The sequence below is a fragment of the Anopheles maculipalpis genome, chromosome 3RL (genome assembly GCF_943734695.1).
Source record: "Anopheles maculipalpis chromosome 3RL, idAnoMacuDA_375_x, whole genome shotgun sequence".
Taxonomy (NCBI): domain Eukaryota; kingdom Metazoa; phylum Arthropoda; class Insecta; order Diptera; family Culicidae; genus Anopheles; species Anopheles maculipalpis.
The window spans coordinates 251,544-262,500 of NC_064872.1; the positions used below are offsets into that span (position 1 = coordinate 251,544).

General features: G+C 42.4%; 1 protein-coding gene across 6 annotated transcripts in view; it reads left to right on the forward strand.

Annotated features, from left to right (window-relative positions):
- The first annotated feature begins 1,908 nt into the window (after positions 1 to 1,908).
- LOC126564081 (dachshund homolog 2) overlaps positions 1,909 to 10,957 on the forward strand; it is a 21,127-nt gene continuing 12,078 nt past the window's right edge. For 2 of the 6 annotated variants that reach the window (XM_050221002.1, XM_050221000.1), the window contains exons 1-4: positions 1,909 to 2,730; positions 7,532 to 7,558; positions 8,952 to 9,121; positions 10,706 to 10,919. In XM_050221002.1, the coding sequence (XP_050076959.1) occupies positions 1,916 to 2,730; positions 7,532 to 7,558; positions 8,952 to 9,121; positions 10,706 to 10,919 (1,226 nt within the window). In that variant the 5' untranslated portion in view covers positions 1,909 to 1,915. The remainder of the gene's footprint in view (positions 2,731 to 7,531; positions 7,559 to 8,951; positions 9,122 to 10,705; positions 10,920 to 10,957) is intronic. The other 4 variants (XM_050220998.1, XM_050221003.1, XM_050220999.1 and 1 more) reach the window with 3 other exon arrangements.

Consider the following 10,957-nt stretch of genomic DNA (forward strand, 5'->3'; position numbering starts at 1 on the left):
TACAATTACCATTTGGTTCATTTTGATTTTTTTCTAATCTGTGAAAAATATGAGATATACAAAGATTGTGATAAAGGTGGTAAATGATTGTGTCAGAAAGCGCTTACTGCATTGAGAGCGATCTTCATAATTAGACCTTAATTTATTTACGGGACGTAACGAAGCCTGGCATTGCAGGAACTATCAATGCAACATAACAACAAATGTTAATACAATTTTGCTTTATTCCAATAAATTCTGTTAACATGACAGAAAACGAAAGAATCGATCCTTACTGTAACGATCGATCAATGGCGTTACAATCGAGCGGTCGGTTTTGAGTTTATTGCTGAAAGTTTTGTAATTTTGACACTTTGTGGAATGAAATTGTTTGATACGGGACCGTATGCCGAGAATGGAGTACAGTATATATAGATATGCATGTATGTAAACAGAAGTTAATGAACATTTGTCTGAACAATATTAACATAGATTGGGTGAAGATAAGCAGTAAACAGTGATCGCATCGCAGCGTTGATCTGACAAATAATCGCAGTGGTTGTGTTGCCATTTTGTAGCTTACTCAAAACGACAAATGAAATAAAAATTGATTCGAATAATAATGCAAAATAAACATTTAATATGGATACATTTGATGCAAATAACAATCAATTCGCGTCGAGAAAAAGGCAAAACATTCGATTTTAGTCGAGGGGCGTGTCTTCGGGTGAATAGCATAAGCATAAAAACAGCATAGCCATGCTCGGGTACATACATTCCATTCGTATTTGTTCGCCGTCACTTCGTGAAGCTGTCGTACTCATTTCCACTGCTAGGGGTAATGCCAATGGAAGCCGTTATGCTTACTCGCTTGCTCTGATGTGCTGGGTGAGCAATGCCCGTGGCTTGCTGTTGCCGCTCTCGCTCGCACTTGAAACGACATCGAAATCATATAATTGTATGTGTGAGGCATTCGGCAAAGGAAATGCTCTGTACATATGTAATGTAAGCGAAATACAGATGAGAAGTTGAAGTTGAATTGAAATGAAAATACAGTTGAAATGAAAATACAACCCACCTATTTTTGTTTCATTTCAATGTTGTACGATTAAGTGATTCGTTCTTTAATATATATTTTTAAACTGTTATTTATTATTCGTGTGACTGCGGCGACGGGGATTCGTGTGTATCTCTCGGTCGTGCTCAGCCTCAGCAGCATAGCAATCCGATTTAGACACTCGTAACGAGAGCGCGTTTTGTGCCGTTTGTTGTGTGATTCTCGGGAAATAAAATCTTGTGTCTGCAGATGGAAATCTGCGGCTGCCGGCTCCGCTGGTCGGTGTAATTTTCGCTGCCGTTCAGTGGCCAACATCAGAGAATTGGAGAAGAAGCGGAGAGAAAGAAAATAGCATCCAAACGGGAATCGCAAGATTGTCCGCTGCATAAGTGGCCACGCCAAGCAATTCGCCTTGGCGGGTGCCGTCGATCACTTGTACGTTCGTTCGTTTGGTCGTGCGTTAGCTGGTTGGTTGGGACAAGGATTACTGTCGTGTGTCCGCGCGTTGATTAGTTACCGAGAGTGTGGTCAGTGAAGGTACTTTTGTAGTGACGGTGTCCAAACCTGGCGGTAGTGCTCTCGCCAATGCGAAGAAACAGTGAATTCTAGCTGCAGTTCTGGTGTTTTGTGATGTCTGTAATTTTCCCAATTCTCGGTGTACCAGATGCTTTGTTCACCGGTGACCGAATTATCAAAGCATGATGCTGAAATAGCTGGTGTTTAATTGTGAGTTTTGACGATTTGATAACGACCGTTTAATGTGATTAGTGAGTGGTTTAAAACAAAACAAAAAAGTAAATAAATAAAATAGTTCTCTGGTGTAGTTGTGATTGGCATTGTGATAGCTGTGTATGATCATTTCATTTGATTGATTGAGTGATGGATTCCGCGATGGATACTGCGTCCACGGCCAGTGATCACAGCATCGCTTCATCAAACGATTCACGGGGCAGACATATTTCGTCCCCAATACAGCACAACCACAATGGTAGCAGCAGCCATCAGCACCAGTTAGACAAAACGCGTACACCGACGCCTGTGAGCCCAGTACACAACAGTCACAGTGGCGGCAGCAACAATGGGCCCCTGAGCAATCACCATAGTGGCCGCCAACTTTCGTCTAGTCCGCTGAGCGTCAGTGCCCAGGCTCAGATGATGGGTCACATGGCGCACCCACTGAGCCCTCCACATGTGTCTACGCCGACCAGCATGGCTGGTATGGTTGGGATGCCGCCCAGGATGGCACAGAACCTGTCGCACCTGCCGCCTCATGGACTGGGCCTGCTGAACTCCTTCATGCACCATGCTAGTCCGCTCGATTTGATGGCCGCGGCCCATCATCACGTGCCGCCGCGATCGTACAATAGCCCACCGCCGATCTCCAGCTCTGATCCCACGGCTAACGAGTGCAAACTAGTCGACTACCGGGGACAGAAGGTGGCTGCCTTCATGATACAGGGTGAAACGATGCTATGTCTTCCGCAGGCGTTCGAGCTGTTTCTAAAACATCTCGTCGGTGGCCTGCACACAGTCTATACCAAGCTGAAGCGGCTCGACATTGTTCCGCTGGTGTGCAATGTGGAGCAGGTTCGAATATTACGCGGCCTGGGCGCTATCCAACCCGGTGTCAATCGCTGCAAATTGCTGTCCTGCAAGGATTTCGACGTCCTATACAGGGATTGCACCACGGCCAGGTGAGTGTTTGACGCCAACCTATCGGTAGTGTTTTGTTATGCACACATGAATGTATAATCTGAATGTAAGGAATGTAGGAAGCATGCCTTAACTAAACGTTTAGTGTGTTGTGAGTAGTGTATGCGCAAGATAATGATAAAAAGCATAAATATATAGAATCTAGAAGCTTTCCTCCAGTGATTGTAACAGCAACACCCATCTGCTTGGAGTTAAAATATGATTGAGTATAGTCTATGTTAAATGTTAGTGTTATGCATCAATTTTCATTAGTGCATGTTAAACGTGAAGCTTAAAAAAAAAAAAAAATTCTACACAGGGAATAATGATTGCAAAATGAATTCTCATGTATTTATCACACATGCAGCCACATTTTCCTCGTACATGAGCATTCATGAGTATTGAGATCGTTTGTGTTATACTGAAACACTTTTTTTTAAAGAAAAGAGCAATGACAAATTATCTGATTATTATGTTTATTTTGTATGGAACGAAATGGGAGAAAAGAACGTGTTCTAAGTTGCAGCTAGTAGCTTAAGATAGCAAAAATATTAAATAGCAACTGTCTGTTAAAATAGCTTCATTTTTATCTGCTAATATCTACTCTGTACAAGTACAAGCCCTCAATGGCATCTGTCATGAATTGAAAATAGAAAAAAAAAAGATAACTGTTCTGCCATGGAAGGTAAAAATCATTCAAGCGCAAAATCTTCTATCTTTTAATCCCTTGTTTGTGCACCGTAGGAAGCGATCGGAACCAGTTGCTTCCCACTGTGTACCACGTTGCAGGCGCCTTGTGCGGCAAGGCAAGGGAACAGTTGCCGTTGGGAACCGATTGAAAACCTCAAAACAGTTTGTGGCCTCGGTGAGGTTGGCGGGAACCGATGCGCAATGCGCACTCTTTCTTTAGTTCTGGTAACAATTTTGTAACTGCATCACACTTGTACTGTATGCTAGTTACACACCAATTCGCCTGTAACTACTGTTCTCCGACGGGTTAACCCTTGTCATATTCGCCCTGGTTAAGCTGGCGTATTGCACAGCACAGATGGGTTGTCCCGTTGCCAGATGAAACCGATCGTTGGTGCTGCACTATCGAGCAGTTCTACTTCACAACTATGCAGTCTTGAAGGATTCGGCGCAGGAATCGTTGAGCACATAGGTAATTGTGACGAAAATGACGACGGAACGTAAGGATCGCAATCAACGGCCCAGGGCAATCAGTCGAGAAACATAAAAGGAAACAACGATCGATACCACAATTGATCACATTTACAACACGAGAAAATTAAAACGGAGTCGTGATCGGTCCTGCGGTAGCCCTAGTCCTGTATCGTGCCGGGGGAAATGGGTAGAGGCCATTCTATTAGCTAGCCGGTGCTTGTCTTGTGCATTGCGCAAGTGTGCGCTGAAGCCGTACCGTGAATGTAGTAATTTTAATTCGCATATGACTGAGGGAAATCGACATCGAATTGTAAAGGTAGCCCGTTACGACGCACACGGTAATGCGGCGTCTGGCAGGATGTAGAATTTTCTCGCGCGTATGATCCGGTGGCTAGTCAGTCTAACGTGGAATTGCCCTCGCAAGAAATGGTTGTGGAAGAGATAATGTAGTAGAAAAATCGGAAAGCGTAGGTACGAATCGCAAAGTTGCAAGATGAGAGCTAGCCCGGCAGATGAGAGCCGTAGCACTCCTAGCATACATTGTGTAATTATCCTTAACCCGCGTTAAGAAACAGAAGATATGATTGATGGATTTTGTTTTGAATCGACACCGTAATGAACGGCACCATTCCTAAATTACGACTACTGTCAGTCGTAAATCTGTAGGAAAAAGAGTAAACTTGTGTTCTTGAGCAATAACAGTGCTGATTGAAATCTTCGCTTCAAATTTAGGCATTAGTTCCAGTTAATTTAAAAGGTTCGGATTGTAATTAAACCGAGTCACTACTGTATACGGCGCTCGCGAAGGGCACCATGCGCGGGCAAGAAATGGTAATCAGTGATTTTGAGCCCGTTCAAGAGACCGTTCCCTTTCTGCCCAACTGTCCTACCGGGAATTGCCGGCACCGGCTTCTTTGCACATGTTTTTCGGCTGCATCGGAATGCCTTATTTTAATGATCCCAAGTTCGACGAATCGTAATGGATATTTGTGGCGTCGATGGATAGTTAATTGCCGTCTCGTCGTTAGGTCGGGGCCGTCTTTGTGCGTAAAGTGTGATACATTGTGTTTCGGCACTGAGATTTGAATACCGTGACCGGCTGGAAGAAGAAAGTGGCAGACGGGTTAAGCAAACGGTGTGAAATTGGAAATGTTCGATCATCGCATTGAGCCAAAAGTGCAATAAAAAAAAATTAATAATAAACAGAAGCAAAAGCTTACTGCCAGCAACAAGGTGTAAATTTGCCACAAAAAGGTATTAAGTATGGTTAAAAGCAATAAAAACTCGGTTACATTTACATCAACATTGTATAATGCACACAGGTACATGTATAGCAGCTTGTGGTTCCTAGTTGTGAGGAAAACTTATTTTTACTATAAATTTTAAATGTAGATTTAAAATGTATATTGATTGTATGAGAATGCGTGACGATGAGTTTTACTCCGATCGTATCGCAGACAAATAATTTTGAAATTCGTTGCTTGCAACCTCCGGCATGATAAGGTGTTATTTGGGTTCCGCTACGTTATTGCCCTGCTTTACTCAACCTGACGGTTGCTGGTATTTTTGATGCAGATGTTGGCATGCTAGACATGATTGGTGAGTTTCCTTTATTATATTACCTCAATTAATCTAGGACGTAATTCAGCAGCGTCGTTGTGTCTGAGAAGGTCTGAATAAGGGATTGGCATGGAATAAAAATATATGCACAACATGTGGACCATTCCGAGAACCAAACAGGAGAAGTTTTAACATTAATTGTTCTGTTGTGTGCAAAATGAGAGTTGCTAGCGTACAAACGATATATTTAATGCCTTTTCTTCATGCTAACACCTTCCACCGGTACACGTTGCGCTTGGCGTGTCTCATTTGAATTCGTTGCATAATTGGTCAAATAATATATTCCTAAATCCCGCTTTTGAGATAGACGATCGAGGAACATAAAATTGTTACACAAAAAAGCCATGTAGCCACGTAATGTAAAAATTGCAGACATTTTTATTTATGGTGCATTGGTACGCTATCAGTGATCGGTAGCGAAATGATGGACTGCTGAAGAAAATAAGGTAGGAAGTTTATTTCAATTGATATTTAAACTGACATGTAAACATGTTGTGTCATGCGTGCAGTGTATGTTATGGATGTTCTTGAAACACTGCACAAAGTACCGGGTCCAAATCTGCCAAATGTTTGTATCAATGATTATCAATGAATTCAGATTGTTTCAGCGTTTCTGTAGCCTTCATCAATACTTGCTGTATGATGTAAGGCTCACGGCCGGTACAAAAGGGCCTAATAGGAAATCTCCAAACAGATTCGACTTTCCTTATTGGAGATTATCGATTAAAAAGAAAAAAAAAGAACCGGAATCAACCGGCAAAAAACAAACAATAGTAACAACACATTAGTAATACGTGTTGTGGATTCTGGGCCAGTGGAAATTGTACGGAATTCTTCTAATGCTTTGAGCGCGACACCCTCAACCGCAAAGCTAATGAAGGCCTAGCTGTCCTTCAGGCTGGAGGGTACGGATGACTTTTATGTACTTTCTGTCCTTTTTCACGAGCGCGAACGCATTAGAAGCTAATTCTATTACGCTACGGAAGGGTGACGATGATCTTGCACGAGCAACGAACCGAAATGTGCTGTCGTTGAGGACGGCAAAGAAAGCATTGGCCAATTTCGGGCAGAAAGGGAAAAAAATCACGGTGTCGTGCTATGAATGGTTTGAACCTGACAAAGAATCGTTTAACATTACGGAGCAGTCATCATTGTTTTCGCCGTCGTCGTCGTCGTCGTCGTCGTCGTTCTCTCCCTCGTGTTTCTTTGCTGGCGTGTTTTATTGCGAATTGATGTTGAACAACAGTTTGTCCATAACCTGTTTGCTGGTCCGATTTCTGGTTCTGGTAAGGGGGGTACGACCAGGAAGCAGAAGGTGTTAGCGTTTGGTGAAGGGATGAAATGAAGGAAATAGCAGGAAACAAAGTTGGGGAGCGAATTGGCACAGGCGAAAGAGATGCTATAAGGACGACACGAACGAACGAACGGACGGACGGACGATGTTGAGGCGGAAGAATCCATTTGTGTGTAATCGGATCTCGGTAGATAAGAAGAAATATCGCGGTAGGCTTCTGAGTTTGGCGCTTCACTGCTATGCAACCGCTATTGCGACCGCAACCAGTGCCGCAAAGCTTGCGGTTTTACACCTTATGCAGTTCCCGGCTTTATGCAGTGATTGTTGATTGGTTCGAACGCAAGCAAAGGGGATGAGGGGGAAGGGGACCTCACCTGTGTCTGTCTGTTTGGTTACTGTTTCCATTGATACGCATTTATGATCCTAATGTTCGATTGCCATTGCCGACAACCCGAGTGCTTGTTGTTCTTGTAGTCTTGTCAACTCGCTCGCATCGCTCCATCGTGTGTCGGTCCGTGTTACACGCATTTGAATAGTTTGAATGTTGCCTATTACTAACAAAATGATATACATATGTGATCGTGCTCTTTTGTTTGATTGTATCGATGTGATTGTTGTTTTAAGAATGTTTTCGTTTTCTTTTGTTTTAACAAACCCCTAGCTAGTTTGTTTGTACTTCTACTTCACTCAATGAATGGATGATTTCTCTCTCTTTTTAATTTCAGATGCTTGTCCATAAAGCCACCTGAGAGGTATGCCTTCCAAATGTGCCACTTATAAAATCTAGATGTAGCATAAAAATATGCTAGACAAACCGGAGCCTTGTTTGCAGAATGCGACGAATGGTAGACATTCATGTTGTACGATGAACGGCAACGGATTACGTTTGCCGACAGGTGCAATTTTTAAATATGCATTACTTATGCGGTAACATGATGCACTTCATAAGCGGCTCGTCAAGCGTCCAACAATCTACCATGCAATTTTCTTTGTCACTAGCACCTAAAAAGAAAAAGGCACGCGAGGCGCTGTGAATGTCATATACGTGCGCTAGGTCTGTAGTTGGAACTGTGCTCACAGTTGGAATTATTTGCAAAAGAATCATCCATTCAGCAAGAGGATCTCGAACTGCTCGAGAATTTGCGCGAGAGGTTTGCTTCCAGTGTCGCACAAGCAAAGCTTGGTCGTATGATGGAAGCTGCCCTTGCAAATTAGAATCTGAGACAATGCTGTGTCGAATTCTTTCGCGCTTGTTTTCATTTTCGCAACTTGGTTACCTTCAATTAACGGTACACACCGCGTACCGATCATAGCGATGGCGAGTTCGAAACAGGAGTCTCAGGGTACAACTGATACGGACAGGATCTAATGGAAAATTTATGGTTGAAAATTAATTTGTAGAAAATATAATTATTATTTTACTTTACTTCTATATAAATCACAGACCTGCCTGAGTATATGGCATCGAGTCGGTTGCTGTACGAGTAAGTTACAAATGGTTGCTTTCGGAAAGCATCTTGCAAGGATTCAGGCTTTCTTCTGTGGCAAAGTGTATCCACACCAGGGCAATCGCATAATAAAAATAAAGATAATAAAATGCATAAATCAATTTTCAACCTACAATTACAAGTACTTGCTATACCCTGTTCCACGCGCCCCGTTTAAAACTTGCTCTCCATCCGGGTTTCCCTGCTTGCCTTTTCAAAATCATAAATCGTCAGTAGTGGTATTTTAGCCGAGTTGTTAATGCACGTTTCACGAATGCTCAAGCAAAATACGAAACAGCGTTGGACCGTCGCTTTTTTTTTTTAATTTAAACTTATCATCTCCTGCATTTGGGTAGCGGAAACCTTCCTACATACTGTCGGGATCGTACATAATCTTAACAAAACAATTTCCAACGGAAGGAAGAAATAGGTTCGCTTTTGGCATTAGGGCATTTCGTGTGAGGAGCACGATAGAAAAGTTGTACATTGTATAGGCCAGGAGATTTTGTTTCACGCAAACATTTGCGAATGCTTAAGCTAAAATTGCCTTTGCGGCTGGCTATTAATATAAGATATATGACTATTGTAGGGATAGAATTTTTTGCACTATGCAACATACATACAAACTGAGTCTAATGTTATACTAACCATCTCCCAGTCTTAACTCCAGTAACTCTCTGCTATCGCACAGTTCCAGGCCCGGCAGACCGCCGAAGCGAGGCCCGGTAGGACTTTCTATGCCAACGTCGCACATGCCGCATCATGCCCAGTTGAAGAAGCATCGCTTAGACAATGGAGAATTTGTGTACGAGAACGGACATCTTAATGGTAAGAGCAGGTTGTCCATGTATAATTGTACTGTATTTGGTTGTGTATAATTTGATCAACAGCCTCTAACTTGTTTACCTCAATCGCCAACGCTGCTGAACGGCGAAGTCTTATTAGATTTTTTTTTAAATTGGGTTACACATTAACACATCGGAATTAATTGACTAGAATGAGTGAGATGCCAAATGAAATCATTAATAATTGTTAAATTGGGGAAAAACATGATGAAAAAAATATTTCATGTAAATCGACCAAACAATGGGGTTACTTTAGGGAGTAGTACAGTTATTCATACGGCAAGACTTGGGTTCAAATCCCATCCGGACCATTCCCCCGTAGTTGTGGGCTAACCAACCAACTACGCGATTTCTATGACCGGCGTTGGATGATGACCTTAGAAGGTCATTAATCCAAGTAGAAGAATATATATTTCAGAATGTGTGACTTATACAAGAATTTAATAAAAGTCTGCGTACGTTTGTTAGTTATTTGTTGTACACATTTTTTTATGTATGCCTGTTTTGATGCAGACTGGCAATAGCACCTTTTTATATGGTAAATTTGTGCAAATTTATCTTCAAATCCTGTGTTCATGATGGTGGTGTGGATGCAAAATAGCAGAAATCCGCCACGATGGTATTTTGGTAATAACAGACCATTATTATGGAGGCTCATCAATCGTTCTAATAAGGTATAGGAGCATTACTGCTTCGAGTAATCTTGGCTGGCGGCATCAAGCATATCACGTGACATATGTGCGGTGTTGCTAAACGCTTCCCAACCTGCAATACGCATATTTTATTCATGCTTGGCATACTTATAATTTGCATAATCAAAAAATGCGTCTATGTATTGGCCCGTTTGTGTGCTGTTTCTTGTGGTGTAGTGTACAAAATATCGAATCGCTCATAATTGTCCAGAAAAGCACGGTGCTGGCGAGCGTGCAACATATCACCTATTATTTTAGCCGATGAAAAATATTTATGTTAATAGATTTACGGCTTCTACAACCGATCCGATCAAGTCAGACGCATTCCACCCGAGACTCATATGGATCGAAAACCCCGTAGTCAGGCAATCGATAGTACTACAAATGACTGGAAGACATTAGAGTGTCTGGTATCTGGGGAGCAAGCAGAGAGCCGTACACAACAAGCGCATTTGGTAGAAATGAATGCAGATGCAGCAGCGAAAGGAATACATAATAATAAATAACAGCTGGAAACGTTTAAAATGATTATACATGAAAAGCTCCATCATCATCCGAAGCGTGAGGAAATATGCTCAAGGGACGCTCGGCAGAAGACGAAGGAAAGTGAATGATGGACAAAGGGTATCAATAAATGAAACAATTTGCCGATTCGCAAACGATTTTCAAGCAAAGTTCGATTAAATGCCAGGGCTGGTGGCTTTCCATTTAATAGTTGATTGAATAATAGCTGTACAATGTTCAACAAGCTTCCATCAAGCGATCGATTTGGTAGAAAAACCCGACAAATATTAGCACTGCGTTGTTCCCGACTGATGGCAACCATTTACCGCAAAAGTTAATATGCTCGCATTCTTATGTCACTATTTTTCTAGATTTGCCCCGTCTGGATAAATCCCCGCTGCTGGCGAATGGTTATAATGCACCCCCAACGCACCTGAATCACATACCGTTCATGCAAATGAACCCACATCCAGCGGCTGGCGGTCATCCGCTGATGAGTCCTGGCGTTAACCCGCACGGCATTCAGCGACCCGACGGATCCATCATTAAAGGCCAGAACATCCCCGGCATGGAAGCTATTGCAAGGTGTGTTGTGTCGTACATATCCTCGAAGGCCCATGAAC